At 42.0% G+C, this 14,856-nt stretch overlaps 1 protein-coding gene across 4 annotated transcripts in view; it reads left to right on the top strand.

The window, feature by feature from the left end:
- Window positions 1-14,856, top strand: part of DGKB (diacylglycerol kinase beta) — a 271,357-nt gene that overhangs the window by 45,499 nt on the left and 211,002 nt on the right. For 2 of the 4 annotated variants that reach the window (XM_066627149.1, XM_066627148.1), the window contains 3 exons: window positions 624-740; window positions 3,514-3,612; window positions 11,538-11,570. In XM_066627149.1, the coding sequence (XP_066483246.1) occupies window positions 624-740; window positions 3,514-3,612; window positions 11,538-11,570 (249 nt within the window). The remainder of the gene's footprint in view (window positions 1-623; window positions 741-3,513; window positions 3,613-11,537; window positions 11,571-14,856) is intronic. The other 2 variants (XM_066627151.1, XM_066627150.1) reach the window with 1 other exon arrangement.

Raw genomic sequence — 14,856 nt, 5'->3', positions numbered from 1 at the left:
TTAGCTGACTAACTGGGTGCTGGCTCAGCAGCTTTGGTTGCACTTGGGGAGATACAAAGAGAAAAGTCAGAAAGCAAAGGGGTTTGTATAGGTTTATCGTTCCTGGCTGCAGACTGGCACAGTGGTTCTCGAATGATGACTGGCCTGGTGGTGGCTTAATACACCAGCAGATTAACACTCCATGAAAAGATGACAGGATGCAGGAACGTTGTTGGAATGAGCAATATGAGGCTTCCAGTCAATGCTGCAAATAGCCGCATTGCTTATCTGGCCCACATACTCCTTGCCGGCACTCAGCACCAAGTATACACATGCAAATATAGGTCTCCTGCACCCCTTGAAATAAATGGAAGTAAGATATTAACCACATAACATAGTGTTCTGCCTTACATGCCTCTTACTTTGGGAAGCTTTGGCTTTGCTTCAACTGCACAACTTCAACACACACACACACACACACACACACACACACGCACACACACACTCTTCAGAAACCTGAAGTGGTACACATGCAATTTCATTTTCCATTACCAACAGTATAGCAATACGTTGATCTGGTTGTTTAATCTGAATATGTTGTGATTAACACTCCTATCTGCTTGTTCATTTTCCTTTTTTTGTAGGTGATGCATCACTTCTGGGTAGAAGGAAATTGTCCAACAAAATGTGATAAATGTCACAAAACTATAAAATGTTACCAAGGACTGACTGGGCTACGTTGTGTCTGGTGTCAGGTCACTGTGAGTACTTGATAGTTCTGATTGCACAGATCATGGCATCTTTATAGTATTGCCTATGTCCGATATTTACAGAGAAGTCTTCAAGTGCATTGTTAGTAGAAATAACTTTGCACATCATAACTGCGCCTGTTGTAGTACTTTAAAATGTGCTGAATGAAAATCCCTTCAAATGTAAATGTTTACATGATTTATTGTTGTTGTTTTTTCTTGCTACATAATAGTTCCATACTATGTCCTGTACTATTCTCTTCAGGTCTTGTTCCAGCCACAATAATTCATGTTCAGATCTTAAATATCTTGATGTAAAACAACCTGGGCACTAGAGGTAGAAAAAGGCTGTCTAAATGCTCGTAAATCATATTCGTTCTTAATCTGTACATATGTGTCTTTATTACATAATGTTATGCTTTCATTATTCATTCTGGGGAAAAAAACATGTAATATCAAAAATTACTCCTCCCTTTTGCATCTCGCTTGCCTTGTCAAAAATTAGTACAGCCTCGTCAGAAGATTTAAATATTTGTTCTCAGATAGGATTGCATGCCACTGAGTAGCAAAACTGTTAATGATAGCTAAAAATGTGAAGATACTTCTGTTGGTTGTCACATGGCCTTGAGTGCATTAATTATGGTAAAAGTGGCTTCACTACTGTGGCAAGGAATTAGCATGACAAATATTTTAGATTATAGGGCAACCAAAATATCCCACAATAAAGCCTCAGTACTTGGAGGAAATAAAAACTCACCACTTTTCTTTTCTGTCGCTAGGAAACTGTCAGAAAAGAGATTTTTTTTCCAGAAATAATTAATATGGACAGGGGTGCCATTAAGTGTCAATCATTTTCAGATTCATAGAGGTGAAACTATTCTTTGCTAGATCTCTCTCAAGCAAGTGCGACTGGCAAAAAGTGTATATTACATATTAAAATTGATATATTATGGATTTGATACTGCTCACACTAACATGGATAAATGGTGTAAAGGAAAATGAATCATTCACTCAACTAGACTACAGTGATTTATTGAAAGAGCTGTGAGACAAGATATTTTACCATGTGCATTGAATGAACATGGTCCACTTGTTGAATCAAATATGCGTATGTCCTACCTCTTAAGCCACATAGACTTCTGTATCAATTGCAAGTATCTGATTTCTATGCTTTTTACATTATGGTACACAGATAGGATTAATAATCGATTAAGGGTGCAGTCCTGACCCCTTATGTCGGTGCTTTCCAGCACCGACATAAGGGCAATGCAGCTCTGAGGTAAGGGAACAAACATTCACTTACTTTAAAGAGGCCTCTGTGAGTGACACCCAACTGCAGGATGCCGCACATGTCCCATTGGCACTGCTATGCCAGTGCTGGATAGCACTGACATAAGGGGTTAGGATTGCGCCCTAAAACGTACAGTTAAGATAGTAGTACAGAAATATTAATATTGAAATTCAGCTGTGCTAAAGAAAATGAATGCGCCAAGTAAGTTAGTCACCTTGTGTTAGGTAGTCAATGAGTCTTATTTCTAAGTAAATTTTGTTTATGACTGAGGTGTCAATTTTCATTAGTTACTGCTATTTCACAAAGATGAACTGCTGACATGCCAAGTTTGAGAAATTATAGTGTTTATCTTCTTGGTATCAACCAACATCCCAATCCTAACAACCCCCCTCCCAGTTATGCAGCTATGCCAACAGAGAACATGCTGCATCTTCCAGGGGGACAGTTGTGGAGGTTTCCTCAAGGTAAGGGGACATTTGTTCCCTTACTCTGGGGCAAGCCTGTGCTGCCCCGGTGGGTCTCCTCAGATCTGCACCTGCCTTTTTGCTGGCATAGAACCAAATAAAGTGAGGGAATAGAATCCTGGTGCATGCCAGTGCAGCCAGAACCCACCCTTTCCCTCCCCCATTCTGCCTTCCACTCACGCCCCCTCCCCACCCAGACACTCCCCTGCCCCTCCCCTCCCCCTCCCTGATCCACCCATCTCCTTCCCCATCACCAACTTACCAAAGCTGCTGGTGGGAGGCCTCTTCGCATGTCTGCACCTGTGGCTGCCAGTCTTGTGCTGGTGGGCTCATTGCATGTGACCAATGACACCACCAGTGGAATGCTTAGTTAGGATGAGGTTCTACATAAAGTTTATGTAAAACATAATTCAAAACATGGTCCATCTCCTGGGTTACTGACCTTGAGCTCCTTTTCACAGGGAACGGAGAGAAGGGCTGGATGGGATGGGGAGTGCTCAGTTCCTTCATACAATGAAAAACAACCAGCAAAGGTTACAAAATGTCCCCCACTTTATTAGCAATAATAAAACCCCCCACATCCTAAATTCACAGAAAGGCCGTTTAAAAGAATACAAGAGAAGCACATTTTCACCTTCAAGTCCCAAGCTAAAAAAAATGTCATTCCCCTAGCTAACATGAAGCTCCTTCCTCCTTCTTTCCCTTCAAACAACACCAAATAGCAAAGAACCAAAGCAGGAGAGGAATGAGGAAGGAGAGCTATGAACAGGGGAAGCAGGACAGACAGATGAGCAAACGGGGCAGGAGGCAGACGACGGCCACATGGTGTGCTTGTGAAACCCCTTAAGGGGTTTCAGGGAGCTCCAGGGGTCATAGGAGCACACTTTGAGAAATGCTGGTCTAGATATTGTTCACCTTAAGAATTATTGTTGTTTTTAAACATAATAGATCTTGGTGTATTTCATATTCATAGACATTTCCAATGTTTTAATGTTGACCCAGTTACTGGTATCTCTGTCTTTACTCATAGCTGCACAACAAGTGTGCTTCACATCTCAAACCTGAATGTGACTGTGGTTCTCTAAAGGATCATATTCTCCCACCCACATCAATCTGCCCTGTTGTATTGGTAAGTCCCATCTTTTTTTATCACCCTGAAGCAGCCCTCTTGCGTTAAAGACTTTTAAATCCTGCAGAGATGCTTGAAGATTCCTGCTCTTAGTTGCTTTTAGTTGCATTGACGCTCGGTACTGTACAAAAAGAAAATGCTAGCTCACTCCTGAAAAGCAGTCGCACAGTCTGCTGGGTGTATTGTATTTTCCTTCATAGGACTCAAAACATTTTCTAGGGAATCTACTGTGATAGAATTTTATATCACATAATCATACTAACTAGAAATTTTATAGGCAGAGTGGTGGCATATTCTGCATCTTTTATGGTCTTGCTTCCCAGAATAATGAAGTTATTCTTGTGGGCATTTTTTTGCTTGGGATGCACATTATACATCTGCAGTGCTGAGGTGTCTGATCTCAGCCAGAGGTTTCCTAGGATGAGGGCATTGGCCTTGCAGCAGGCAATGCATCAACATTATGTGTTTCATGCTGGAAGACCGGGCAGTAAATTTCTCTGTCCACAAAAACAATTACTCAACAAAAATAGCAATACTGATGCATAGTGTATGAGACCTCTGCTACCAAGAGCTACTTTTGATAGAGATCTTCAGAGCTTACATATGAATAAAAAGGATCTTTGCCTAAGCCACTATGGTGTACAAGTTAGTATCAGGAGCAGCAATTCCCAGTTTAAATCCCCCTTAACTATGAAGTTCATTGGATGATCCTGGTCACTATCACACTGTGTAACCTACTTTGCAGAGTTGTGAGGAGAAAATGTTGATGGGAGAGAACTTCTTGTGATACCGTGAGCTCCTTGGAGAGTCACTGGGATAGAAGTGTAGCTAATAAGTCTTGGCTCATTTCAGGTTGCAAAGCTTCTTAGAACATAAGAACAGCCCCACTGGATCAGGCCATAGGCCCTTCTAGTCCAGCTTCTTGTATCTCACAGCGGCCCACAAAGTGCCCCAGGGAGCACACCAGATAACAAGAGACCTCATCCTGGTGCCCTCCCTTGCATCTGGCATTCTGACATAGCCCATTTCTAAAATCATAACCCATTTCTTAAAATTTGGCAAGGCATTGTGCAGCTCCCTTGGTGTCAAAACTCAAACAGTTTCTCCAAGCTGTGTCCTGTGCTAATAATCCAAGAGTTGCATAGTACCTTGGAGCTGCAAGAGTTGGGTTTTTGCAAAGAACAGGTCTTTGAACGTAGATTAGCCTGTAACAATGGTTTTTAATTTAGCAAGAAATGGGTCTCTCCTCAAACTTCATCCTACAGTATGGGGCCTCCCTTCAAGAATCTAGTTAGTGGGAAGTATGGGGGGGAGTGTGAGAATGTGTGTGAGTGGCCACAGTTCCTCCCCCCCCCCCATGGTGGTGTCTGATCAGGATGTGTTGTTACAGTGTTCTGCCCCTTCTTTCTTTCCGGTCCAATAGACAGGAGAGGTGGAGAAGTGCATGACACAAGCATGCACTCAATTTTGAAATATGTGTGAAGAGAAAGAAAGGAAGTGAAGGAAGGCAGAGCAGAGGGAGTTCTGAGTGCTGGATCAAGCCAAAGGCCCATCTAGTCCTGTATCTCACAATGGCCACCAAATGCTCCAGGGAGCACACAAGACGACAAGAACATGGAAGAGGAGGAAGAGGGTGGGTGGGAAACTGAAGGGACCTGTTGAAAATTGGCTGGCCTGACCAAAGCAACCTCACCAAAACCAGAGTCCCCACCAGGATGTACCTCCTCTTGGATCTCTGTCCCTGGCTACTGGTCCATCTGTGCATTCCTGAGCCTCCAAACAAAATGGTAGCAATAGCACTGTTGTGACCCTCCTGTGGGCAGGTTGTTACTAAGGTTGTCAGCTCTAACTAAGGTTGCCAACTCTGACTGAAGTTTTCCTGGAGAGTCATTGTCCAACCTGTTATAATGTGGAAAATTCCTGAATGTCCTGTTAAAATCCTCATACTGCTTTCAGTAGTAACTTGGAAATAGCTGCTGATTGTTAGAGATTCCAGAATAACCCTGGAAGGTTGACATCACTAGATGTGACCCACACCTAGGTCCCAACTCACCTATGGGGTATGCATGAGTTGGATAAAAATAATAGATGAAACTTCGAAGAGCTGTTGAAACGTCAGTGATCGTTCATAAACTTGTTTTATGTTCGAACCAGAGAAGTCCAGCTTGTGGAAATGCGTCCAGACGTGACGAGCTTGACAGATTTGCATTCTGGAGTACATAATTGTAGACTTTGGTGACATCTGTAATTAGGATATGGGTATTTTGCTGGATTTGTTCATGCAGTCTCCAAAGATGTCATCCTTTTGTGCCACTTAATTGTGTCATTTTTAGTGATGAAAGTGAACATTGGATTGCTTCGCCTCAATAGGAGGCGAGTCCAGATTCTACCAGTGTTGGGCCTGGTATTTTGTACAGCCCACTGTCACCGCAATTACCAGCCATTCTTTGGACTCTACCCCTCCTATCCTTTTATTTCCTAAATAAATGTGTGAAGCAAGCTCTCTCTTTCTTGCTCTTGCCTTTGTTCCATCTACCTTAACGCCTCTTCTTTCCTTCCTCTTTCCCATCTAGAATGTTACATCAGCAGTTTTGCACGTGGAGGGGCAGGGCAGGTTTCTCCAAGACTCCTAAGCCAAATCCTGACTCTTTGTTGGCAGCTGTATTGTCTACTCTTTTATCATCACATCTTATACCTGTACATTTGAATTTTCCTTCTTACTGCTATCATTTTAACAGCGCAATCTTATGCATATTAATTCAGAAGTAAGTCCTACTGTGGCCAGCAGGGCTTATTCCCAGGTTGGTGTACATAGGACTGAAGTCTTGTCCATTTTTTTCTTGCTGGACTCGGTTTTCCTCTCAGTCCAACTCTTGCGTTTTTAGCATTTTCAGGGCCTGATCCAATGCTGCCAGTGTCAGCCCTCCACTCGTGCTGAGTGTCGCAGACATGTCATAAGGCACACTTTTGAGACTCACCGCCAGCTCAGTGTTGGCGCTGGCTCAGCTCCATTTCGTGCTTAGGTAGCGCAGCCAGAGACCCATTGCGCACCTCCCAGAGCTCGTCCCCCAGGTGGCGGAGAGGGGAGTAGGGGCGGGGGGTGTGTTCTGGAGGGAGAGGGAGGGAGCAGAGCGGGGCTCAGCTCTGCCAGATCCACGGTCGCTTTACTCTGCGCCAGTTAAATAGCTGGTGCAGACCTGAGTAGCCCCATTACAGGGCCTGCTCCCTTCCCCCAAGAGTCGCCAGCAGCTGCCTAGTGTGCATTGAATGCAGCGGAAGCCATTTTGGAGCTGCTACTCCTCTGGTTGCTGGGCAGCTCAGGATTGGGCTGCCCATATCCATGCTGTATTGTCTGTTTCTTTCTAAAATTATGCTTCATCATGGAATTGAAATACACTCCAGAAGGGTTTCACCTTGGAAGCTTGGCTTTTTTTTTCATTTCTCAACTTTTCTGTCCTATTTTTTTTTCCAAGGTGTTCGACTATACAGATTAAATTTTTTTACACTCAAACCCCGGTAATATTCATTGTGGGGAGGCTTCTACTGTCTTCTCACTTGCCCTTTTCACCTCAGTTATATGAAACAAAATTATACTTTTCAGTTTCCATAAGGACTACATAAAGGCTACTCAAACAAGGAAAGGCTTTACCATTAGCAAAAGGTATATACAGAGTTCGCTCTGTGTATATATGCTGTGATGTGTTTCATGATGAGGCTTGTGACTGAAATGAAATCATTTTAGTTATAAACTATGCATGCAGATCTCAAGTGATAGTCTTTTAATAGATGTCAGCTGCACTTTATAGCTATCCTCTTTTATTTCGCTAACATTTTAATTAATTCTCACTGATCAAATAAATGTACATTGAGACTTGTTTCCTAATGAGGGTGCATTTAGAAGAAAGGTTTTTGCATCCTTCTGATATCCTGTGGGTAATTATATTCTAATTATGTGGTAAGGGGAGGCTATAACTCAGTTCTAAAATTGTTCATTGGATCCAATTAATTGCATGCATATAATGAAAGTTCATGATAAGGTTGACTGGCAGTGTGTTTAAGAAAATCTTTAACTCAATTTAATCCTAGCCTTATATTACAATAGAATTAGATTATAACAAGGTTAGGAGCTGAGTATTGGCATGAGGTAGATGATTATTCAAGAAGAAACCAGACTGATCTCTTCCCCATTGTATTATGTTTTATATACTGAAGTATGTGCAATAGAAGGGATGCACACTGTTACAGCGTTGAGATGTATTCTCTTTTCATCATAATTTTTAATCAATTGATCGTATCACTGTTTGTCAGTTATAATTACAAATCAAGTAGAAGTTGCGTTTTCTTGCGCTTGTGTTGTAAACTGAAAATGTTAATGTAGTAAGCTGCAAAGTCGAGCACCTTCCTTCCATCCACCCAAATACAAGTAGAATATTATGACAGCCATTCTCCCGGTAATTAGAGAATTGAGCGCTAGGTAGACATGCACAGAATTCCCCCGGTCATGGAAATACCATATACAACTAAAAACCCAAACACAACAACAACAACAAAAAGTTAATCCAGATTTTTCTCCTACAGTGTTTTTGTCACATCCTGCAGAATGGACGCAGAATATTTGCTGCCCTCTTCCTTATGCTACCACCCAGTATTCAACTCCTCTCTCCTTATCTTTCCCTGTACTAATTGAAACCCTATTGCAAGTTGTTTTTAGCAGAGGCATAGCTAATGATTGTGTGCTGAGCTCAGAATGGTGTCCCAGAAGTGACATCACAACTGGGCTTTTAAAAAAAGTGAAAATGGGGGGAAAATCTGCCTCCTCCCCCCAGCATCTTGCCACCTGTTGACATGTTTATGCAAGCATCAGGTTGTTCAGTTCAGAAGTTCAGGTTCTGCAGGCAACATACATCCCACCCACACCCTTAAAAAAAAAAAGAAAACATATAGCCCATTGAACAGAAAACTATTTTGATTTTAAATTTTTTTTTCCAGTTTTTGCTTTTATCCAGTTTTTTACTTCACTATACAAAGCTGTTTCCTGTATACAAAGACAATACAGTCTATGGCTTGGTAGAGTTTTAAATGAGCTGTCACAGGAAAAAAAGAACAGTTTTGTACTTGCAAATGTTATCTAGGAAATGTGCAGGAGGAGCTCGGCCAATCAGAGTTTTGCAAAAGTCTTGGATGCTATTAATGGAACCATGATGTTTATTTTGTGTCAGAACGATGTGTGATGATGACCAGTTTTCTCACACCTGAAGTGTTGGACTAAGCAATACTTTGGGGAACAAGAGTGTCAGCAGCACCACCAGCAAAAAAGCTCAGGGGAGGGGAAGGAGCAAGAGATATTCAGACTAGTGTTCAAAAGTAGTGCTACAGTGTATTATGATAGATAGATTGCTAAATGATAGCAGTCTTTCCTCAAGGACACAGTAAACGAACAACATATATAGTAAACACTAAAGAGGTGCATAATATTAAATCAAATATTTACTTTCTAAATGGAAGGCAGTCATGAAGTAGCATTGCACAAAGAGTTCAAATTTTTAGTAATCTATAGTTCTAGATCATCATCATGCCTGGTAGGTTCTACTTCTCAGAAACATGTAAGGATAAATGCTTATACAAATATCATAATTTTAACTACCAATATGTCATGTCAATTTTATCAGTATTAACAGCTTCTGTATTATCAAAATAATTAAGATAAAACATTAAAATATCTGTTATTTTAATGAATGTTTTATTATTTCAGAGGTGTGTATGTTATTTAAAATAAAAAAACCTGAAATCCATTATTACTAATTCTAACTATTAAAAGCTTAGAAGCTCCAGATGGTGGTTTGGGGCAGAGAAGAGGGAGGGCAGGGGGCAATTTAGTGGTTGGATGGGGTGGATCTTGGTGGCAGCACCATGTGCCTCAATGTTATCCCTGTTTTCGCTGTCCAGCATGCCTCATGCCTTTCCTTGGACTTATACCAGCAAAAATGCTAGTGTAGGTCGGAGGAGGCCCTTTGGCAACCAGGCGGTTTACTGGGAGGTAAGTTTTAAAAACTGTTTACTTACATCTTGCTGGCCATCCAGTCGCCCCAACCACAACAGCCTGCAGCCTGTACTCTATTGGTACATTCTATGTGCTGTCAAGGGATAGGATCGAATCAATAATTAAAGTAGTTAAAATGACTTAACAAAAGTTAATGAATCAGTTGTAAGGAAATCACACAGTCAGCTGTAGAGAATAAACCATTTCAGTACAAATACTTCTATGAATATTGTTATTGTTTAATATTATTGTGTCAACTGCTTTGTATTCCCTTTGGGACGAACTGGCAGTTGGCTGCCTCAAAAGGGGTGCAGAATGAATGATAGACTTTTACGGGTCAAGAAGAAGATGGGCCCTACAAACCGTTTTCATGGAGTGCATGCCTGTGTAGGGCATGCACGCTCTCTCCCATATTTAATGTATGAGAGACAATATTCCTGCAAAATGCTTTGATACTAAATTATTAATGTGCATTAATGCAAATATTAATTATTTCTCACATGATCATTTAGCATTAAAAACCCAGACCAAGATGCAAATGAAACATACAGCAAGAAAACTAACAGCTGAATCCTGAACTGCCCGGGGTGCGGGGCTGCAGCGGCACTGAAAATGGCTGCTGCCGCATCCTGTATGCTCTGTGTAGCAGGCGGTCCTCAGAAGAAGGGGACTTTTGTCCCCTTCCCCTGGGTAAACTGAGTAGCCCTGCAATGGGGCTACTCGATTTTCTGCCAACCCAAAGGTTGGCGGAGAATCAAGAGTGCTTGACACAGAGGTTCTGGATCTGGTGGAGTTTTGCTCTACAGGTCCCGCCTTCCTCCCGCTATGCTCTCTCCCCCCCGGAATGCCTCCTCCTCACCCTCTCCCTGCTTCCCCCCTCCCCATAATGCCTCCTCCCTGCCCTCCACTCGCCTCCTCCCTGCCTTCCCCCCCACACCCCCACTTATCTCTCCACTGCTCGGCAGTCCCTGCGACCTCTGACTTGTGGAGCTCTGGCAGCCATCCAGCGCTGGCCAGCACTGGGCTAGCACCGGCACTCGCCTGTTTCAAGTTCTGCTCAGTGTTAGAATGAAGAGGATGATTGTGGTTGGCACTATTTGGTTATCCTGAGTTTTACCCAGGATTGTCAGCCCTGCAAATCACAGATCCTGGACAGAAATAAGCCATATTGGTGACTGGATTAGGATTGAATGGTTTTCAGCAAACCTGCATCTGGTGCCCAGTCTGAGCATTCACATCTTGGTAGAACAGTAAACTGCTGGGAAACATTTAAGTAGGTTCAGTACCCATGTTACTGAAATTGTGGGGGAGCTGCTTTCCTGTGATCTAGTTCCATAGCCCTGGTATTATCAGTAAAAAGGAACCATATGGTTCAAAGAAATGACATTATCCCTTGGTCCTGAGTCTCCCAGCAATTTTATTCAGGTCAAGGAGACTTTGTGGCATCTCAGAAAGAATTTCAGTAAAGATTGCTATTTGAAGATGCCCGTTTGCACAGGTCACTGGTAAATGTGAGGGTCCCAGTTTGTTTGCCAACGTTCCAACCTGAGCTCTTCAAAACTCCTAACAGAAAACTTTCCAGATAATAATGTGCAATAGTATTTTGAAGTTCCAAGAAGGAAAAGGGAAATGCCGATAGTTGAAAGCTGACTGGCTAAACAGGAAAGAAGAATGGGAAACTTCAGTGGGAAAGTTAAAGAATAGAATTGTAAACCACAAACTGTAGATAAACCTGGATTATTTTTTCTATAGCGAATGGACTTTGCTGGAAAAGCAGGGCTAAACCTACTTATTTGTTCAGTGTAGTGGCTACACATGCACTTTGTTTTAAATTAGTCTTTGTTACTGTTTTAACACTGTAGCTGAAACTCTTTTTCTCCAACAGACTCTACCCCCTTTAGGAGTCTCGCTTCCTGAGGTGCGTAATGTAAATATGTTCACAGATGCAAATTAAAATTGTTTTGGTATTGTCTTTCTATTTGCCATAAAGTGCATTTTGGTGTGGGTGTAGTACCTTTAGTGGTGCCAAAATACCTACTCTATAGATTTGTAAAAGCAGAGGGTGAGTCCATGCTTCGTTGCAATAGCTTTAAAAAGAATTAATTACCTGCAGTGATTCTCAGCAATTGGCTAACAATCAAGATTAGCCTAGACCTCTAGAAGTCTCTCAACTCATCCACATTGTAATATTCAATAGTAGGTGTACACAAAATCTGCAGACTCCAATCTAAAAAGTTTTTGAAGAGTAGAGAATTATTCTACTCTACCTAAACTTCAGAGTAGATTGTGGCAAAATTGCAAACCACTTTGGGTATGCAGAGAGAATGAAAGCAATTAGGCCTGCATGCTTAAAAACTGTAGATATGTCAACAGGATAGCAATATTGCCTTTCTCTCAGTTTGCTGGTGAATTTGTTCCAGACAAGGTGGAGGAGCCGTCTAGACTTCCCCTAGACTTAGAATCCAATGAAAGATGATTCACTCCAGAAATTCTTCTGCTGCAGTCAGTAGAACGTGTGAACTATCTGGACTAGTCAGAAAGGGATAGTGCATGTAAAAATAAGCTTATAAGAGTAATAAACAGCAATCCAAGATTCTGCTGGGAGGAAAAAAGCAATACTCTTGCAATTCTAATTTAATGTAATCTAAATGTTGATGGAAAAAGAGAATAACTAATATTGAAAGCCATCAAAATGTGCATTAACTTTCAATAATGCTTTATTAAGTAACTCTCAGCATTGACTGTGTTCATGAGACAAAATGATTACAGCTGCATCAATCATTTTGTATGCCCTAATGAAATCGTCATAACTAGAACATATATGCCACCTAGAAAATAAATATCTGCATTTTGCAGTGTCATTTATTTTCAATAAGTGTCAACTTCACCTCCATTTTGATGTAAGAATATCACCCTGAGATATTACTCAGTTGCTGTTGTCTAGGAAAATGCCATATGTGTTTGATCTTCTGATTCTGGAGTCTTAAAACTGTTTCAGTATCATGGTACTATGAAATTAAAAAAAAAACAACAACTTTATACTGTATTACAAAAAGTTTTTTACACATGCACCCACCAATAAAGACCGCAGACTGTGGCTGAGGTTTAAGCCATTTCTACCCAATGTTGCATATATGCAGCAGGGATTAAATGTGTACACCTGTGGGCTAGGCAGAAATGGGTTAACTGAACCACTTTATTATTATTATTTATTAATTATTAACAGTATTTATATACCGCTTTTCAGCTACAAGTTCACAAAGCGGTTTACAGAGAAAAATGAAATAACTAAATGGCTCCCTGTCCCAAAAGGGCTCACAATCTCAAAAGATGCAAAAGAACACCAGCAGACAGCCACTAGAACAGACACTTTATAAAATATTGCAGCAGGGCTAGTTGGGGAGAAGAATAACCCTAGCCCCAGCATGCGGGGAGTTAGCTTGGGGGAAACGATCCTAACCCTCATTTTATTATCTATGGCAAACCATCTGACTCGAGGCCTTACTCTGTCCCAAAACCGATCCAGCCTTTCATAGCTGCCTCTGCAGGGTCAAGGCAGCTGAACTGCTTAGCCCACAGGACAAACTTTGCCAAGCTTTGAAAGTCCAGCCTCTTTGAGCCAGTCAGACATCATTGCAGTGATCTTGGTTCACTCCCTGATTGGACACCGAGATAAGCCCTACCTACCCTACCCTGCACACATCATGCCAAGGGACCAATTTTATTAACCTCTTAATTAGCCTAAAGGAACCATCTGGTCCTTCACCAGTCTGGGGTAAGCAAAACAAACAAACAACTGCCATTACAGCCAATCAGCATGACAGCAAAAAAATTTGTACCTGGCCCTCTGAATGAGTGTTCAGCTAACCTCAGACTGGACATAAGCAAGGAACGTGGGGTCGATGATTAAGCTGAACTGATCTCTGTTGGGATCACATGTGTCTGAGTGGAGTTCGGCACCTGTCTTCACCCAACTCTAGCCAGTGGGAGGCAAGCTGCAGCCTGGATATACAAGGCAGGGTGGAGCCCACTAGGGCTGAATAGTGCTAACAGTTTTTAATATGCAATATGTGATAAATGAGCAGTATAATGAATCAGTGCACAGTCGACCTGTGGTATTCATGGGTTCGGTATCCATGGATTTAACTCATCATTGATGCCAGCATGGGCCAAATGTAAAGGGCTTTAAAAAAAACACGCACCAATAATAAAAAAAATAACTAAGTATTTATATACCGCCTTTCTGGTCATCGGATTACTCTTCTGACTTTATACAAGGCGGTTTACATAGGCAGGCGTTTCTAAATTCCTCAAGGGGATTTTTACAATCATAGGGGTTCTCTCTTTCAAGAACCAACAACATTTCAGAATGGATCTTCCTGGTTTGGTCTCACTTCTGGCCTGCAGTTCTCCCACGCAGGCTGGCAAGCAGCTCCATCTCACATGGAGGGCAGCCAAGACGCTTCTTGCTCACACCAAGAGCAGGTGGAATCACTCAGCTTGGCTTGTCAGTTGCTTCAAGTTCTCGCCACTCTCAGCCATTCAGGGAGCTGCCAGTGTCCTCAAACTGGCAACCTTCTGATGTTATCTTCAAGCTAACGGAGGCTCTACCCTCTAGACCAGACCTCCTGCCCAGGGTATAGGGTTTCTTACCTTTGTGTGACCAAAGCACAGTGTTTCCCAGCCTCCCAGCTATTTTTAGACTTGAAAGACCCACTTCTGGGTCGTGTGGAGGTTCCTTGTTCCTCCCAGGTTTGCCCCAGAATGCATCACAATGCATTGTGATAACTGAGGCCTCCAGGAGGCCTCAGAAAACCACAAAAGAGACACAAAAAACTTGAGTTGACAAGCAAACCGGAAGTGGCTCTCCCATGGTGTCCACAGCATCTGTGGCGAGTCAAATCCATGTATGTCAAATCTGCAGATACCAGGGGTGCACTATACTGTGAAACTATTGTTATGAAATTGTTCAGACTATCAAATGTAGGTTATTTTATTTATGTTCCTACTTGTTGTCATCCTCAACCAGTGTTAGAGAAGCGACGGAAAAGACACTTGAGGCCATGTTAGCCAACTCAACAAATCATGGTTTTGTTGGTGCAATTGAATGAATCCATGAAACTATGTTGCCTCTCATTTCCTCTTAATCTTTTGTACGTTGGAAACCTGGAAACCATGACTTAACCATGGTTTGAAAACTGGGT

Source organism: Tiliqua scincoides, chromosome 5 (assembly GCF_035046505.1).
Source record: "Tiliqua scincoides isolate rTilSci1 chromosome 5, rTilSci1.hap2, whole genome shotgun sequence".
Taxonomy (NCBI): Eukaryota; Metazoa; Chordata; class Lepidosauria; order Squamata; family Scincidae; genus Tiliqua; species Tiliqua scincoides.
This window is presented reverse-complemented; position numbering and strand designations above follow the sequence as displayed.